We start from the raw sequence: 2876 nt of genomic DNA, 5'->3' as shown, positions 1-2876 counted from the left end.
TGTGTTGTCAAATACATGGATGTGGTTCATTAAGCATTTCCTTGAAGTAAAGAGATCCCAAGTCAAATCAAATTCCATGGTTTTAATATTTACAATAAATACACATTTTACAGTATAAAATCCATGTACATATTTATATAAATTTAAGTAAAAAATAATGCACAGGACATCAAGCCCTGATAGTGTACAGAGGGGCTGGATCCAGGAGTTTCACAAAGAGGAGACACCAAAAAAAAAACAAAAAACAACCAAAAACCACATAACAGATGAAGAATGGAATAAAATAAGAGTTGGGGTCATTCAGATAATCAGGCAGTTCAAGTGAAACATTGTCTTTGCACATGTGGAGCGGCTTTATGTGCAGTTTTATTCCTGTCAACAAGAACATGTACTCTATTGGCGGCCATGTGTCACAAGGAGAAGTTTTACAGTAGCACAGTATCAGAAAGGCACTTTGTGTCAACCACAGCATTCCAGTTGTGTCAGAGAGGAGTAGTATGTGTACAGGGCCAGCCCCTTGTTGGTCTGCCTGCTCTAAAGCAAACAACAGCTTTTCTAAAGCTTTCATAGAACCAAAGTAGTACCAGCTACATTATTAGACAATAAAAACACAAATAGTTTAATTCAATATATAGATATAAAAGGCTTTGGTCTTGGAGAACAATTTAAATAAAAATGCATCAGCGGAATCACAACAAAACCCCCCAGGATTTATCCTCATAAGTCCTGTTTTCTCAGCTCCTTCACATGTGTCTCTTCATGTGAAGGGCGAGGTGGTCAGACCTGGAGAAGGCGCGTTCGCACAGGTGACACTGGAACGGCCTGTGTCCGGTGTGTTTGCGGAAATGACGGGTCAGCTCATCGGAGCGGGCGAATTTCCACCCACAGCCCTCCCAGCTGCAGTGGTACGGCTTCTCACCTGAGGAAACACAAGCAAACACAGACGATCAGAGCGGTGCTGCATCAGCCACAGTGTGCGTAATGGGCCTGGGTTACTTCTAATAGACCACCATGTTGGGTTAGGGTTCATAAAAGTCTAACTTACCGGTGTGAGTTCTTAAATGAGCCTTTAGGTGGGAACTTTTTGTATAAGTTTTGCCGCAGCCGGCGAAGGTACATGTGTGCGTCGCCGTGCGCTTCCTGGGCCATGTGCGCCGCCCTCTCTTGGGTTTGGAGTCCAGGAGCTCCAGGGGGGAGGACGGCGGCGTCAGCATCACCCTCTGCGCACCAGGCTGCATGGAGAGACCTTCATCGTACATGCCGAAGGCGCCGTGGGGGGGGCCTTGGTAGGGCAAATGCATGTGCGGAGCCTGAGGGTGATGCGTAAACGCCGCCGCCGCCGCGTTGTGATACTTCTGCGGGAAGCTCATGGGCTGGCACAGAGCCTGGCAGTCTGTGGCCCCTGCCTGGTCGTCGGGGCTGAGAGGCGGGGTCATGCTGCTGGCTGCCCGCGGGGAGATGGCGACGCGCGGCTGCTCGAAGGACATCATGCACGAAATGTTCCCCTCCTGCTTGATTTTGCTGCAGCTCTGGGGCACCATGCCCAAAACGGGGCCGTAACTATCCATAGGGGGCTCCACTTTGATGCTGTCCAGTCTCTGGTAATGTGCCGTGTTGACGTAAAACCTCCCCTGAACGCCGGTGGGAGCGCGCGTAATGCCATAGCCGCTGCCGGTTCCATCTGAGCGGAGCAGCTCCGTCATGAGGCTGGCTCCATAGGGGGGCGGAGGGGAGCGGTGGTCGTCCGCGGCTGCTGCGGGGTAGGATGGCACCGAGTTCCCTGTCGCGTACATGTGACCGGGGTCTGCTGTGCCCGCGTATTCCGCCGCGTTGTCTGAGCCAGTTGTGTTGGCGAGAATAAAATCCAGATCCAAGTAGTTGCTCAGATCCTCGTCGTCTTTTTTGCTGTGGTTTTCCAGACTGTGTCCCATCTCGAACATGGAGCAGCTGGCGGACACTGGCTTGTCCATCTCTGTTTTCCACCTCTGATGAATAAAAAACACATGAATATCAGTCAGATTATTCCTTTAAAACCGTGCGTAAAAACTGCAACTGCGCACCGGACCAGTCATTCAGTCATTTTATTGTTTTAAAACAGATGAAAATGTGACCATGCTGTACATAAATGAAATAGTCCATGAAAACAGGTGAAACAACTGTTCAATCCAACTCCAACACACTCACACAAATCAAAAACGATCAGCACTTACATTTTCCCAGGTTTTTTCTCTATGGTTTGAGAATGTCGAAAAGGACGGCAGCATCACTCCGGATAAGGCCATCGTTTGTGGTGAAATAATAAAAACTATCTCTTGTCAAAAAAAATAAAAATAAAAAACTGAGCGGCAGCCGCGCCAGAATATGTGCGCCTACTTCACTATGGCCACTCCACAGCTGCGCTTCAGAGACATGAACAAGTTGAAGTGGTAGGAGGTCCCACGGAACTTTATAACTCTGGAAGCCGAGTTCGCCTGGCCAATTGTGAGAGGTTCAGGAAACAACGTAAAGTTTGGTAAATTTAGCTCTTTATAAAGCGGCTCCTGCAGGCAGTGGGGACTCAGTGCGCATCTCCGTGTGACAGGCAGAGGCAGCGCAGAGGAGCCTATAAAGTCCAGGACCTCCCCAGGCTGCGTGACGCACACAGACCAACCCACCTGAGCCGAAAAAAAAAAAAAAAAAAAACCAGTTCCAAGCAAATTACAAACACAGGGCGATATAGCAACCATAGATCCTTACGTAATACGCTGAAAGAACAAGTCTAATGAGTGAAATTAGCCCCAGGACAAGCCGCACCGACACCTCATTTAAAGGCAGAGAAGCGTCCCAGTTCACAGCCAAATGATCTAAAACAAAGACAAGTATGTTATTTATGGCGC

The 2876-nt window shown here is 48.6% G+C and overlaps 1 protein-coding gene across 1 annotated transcript; it reads right to left on the bottom strand.

Moving 5' to 3' along the window:
• Nucleotides 1-62: 62 nt before the first annotated feature.
• klf2b (Kruppel like factor 2b) lies at nt 63-2585 on the bottom strand. The gene is made up of 3 exons (XM_030159470.1): nt 2211-2585; nt 1046-1985; nt 63-919 (listed from the first exon to the last, which is right to left on the bottom strand). Exons 1-3 carry the CDS (start codon nt 2280-2282, stop codon nt 744-746), a joined length of 1188 nt encoding a protein of 395 aa, XP_030015330.1. The 5' UTR covers nt 2283-2585; the 3' UTR covers nt 63-743.
• Nucleotides 2586-2876: the final 291 nt, after the last annotated feature.

Source organism: Sphaeramia orbicularis, chromosome 17 (assembly GCF_902148855.1).
Source record: "Sphaeramia orbicularis chromosome 17, fSphaOr1.1, whole genome shotgun sequence".
Lineage (NCBI taxonomy): Eukaryota > Metazoa > Chordata > Actinopteri > Kurtiformes > Apogonidae > Sphaeramia > Sphaeramia orbicularis.
The sequence above is the reverse complement of the archived record's forward strand: the minus strand, read 5'-3'. Positions and strand labels throughout refer to the sequence as shown.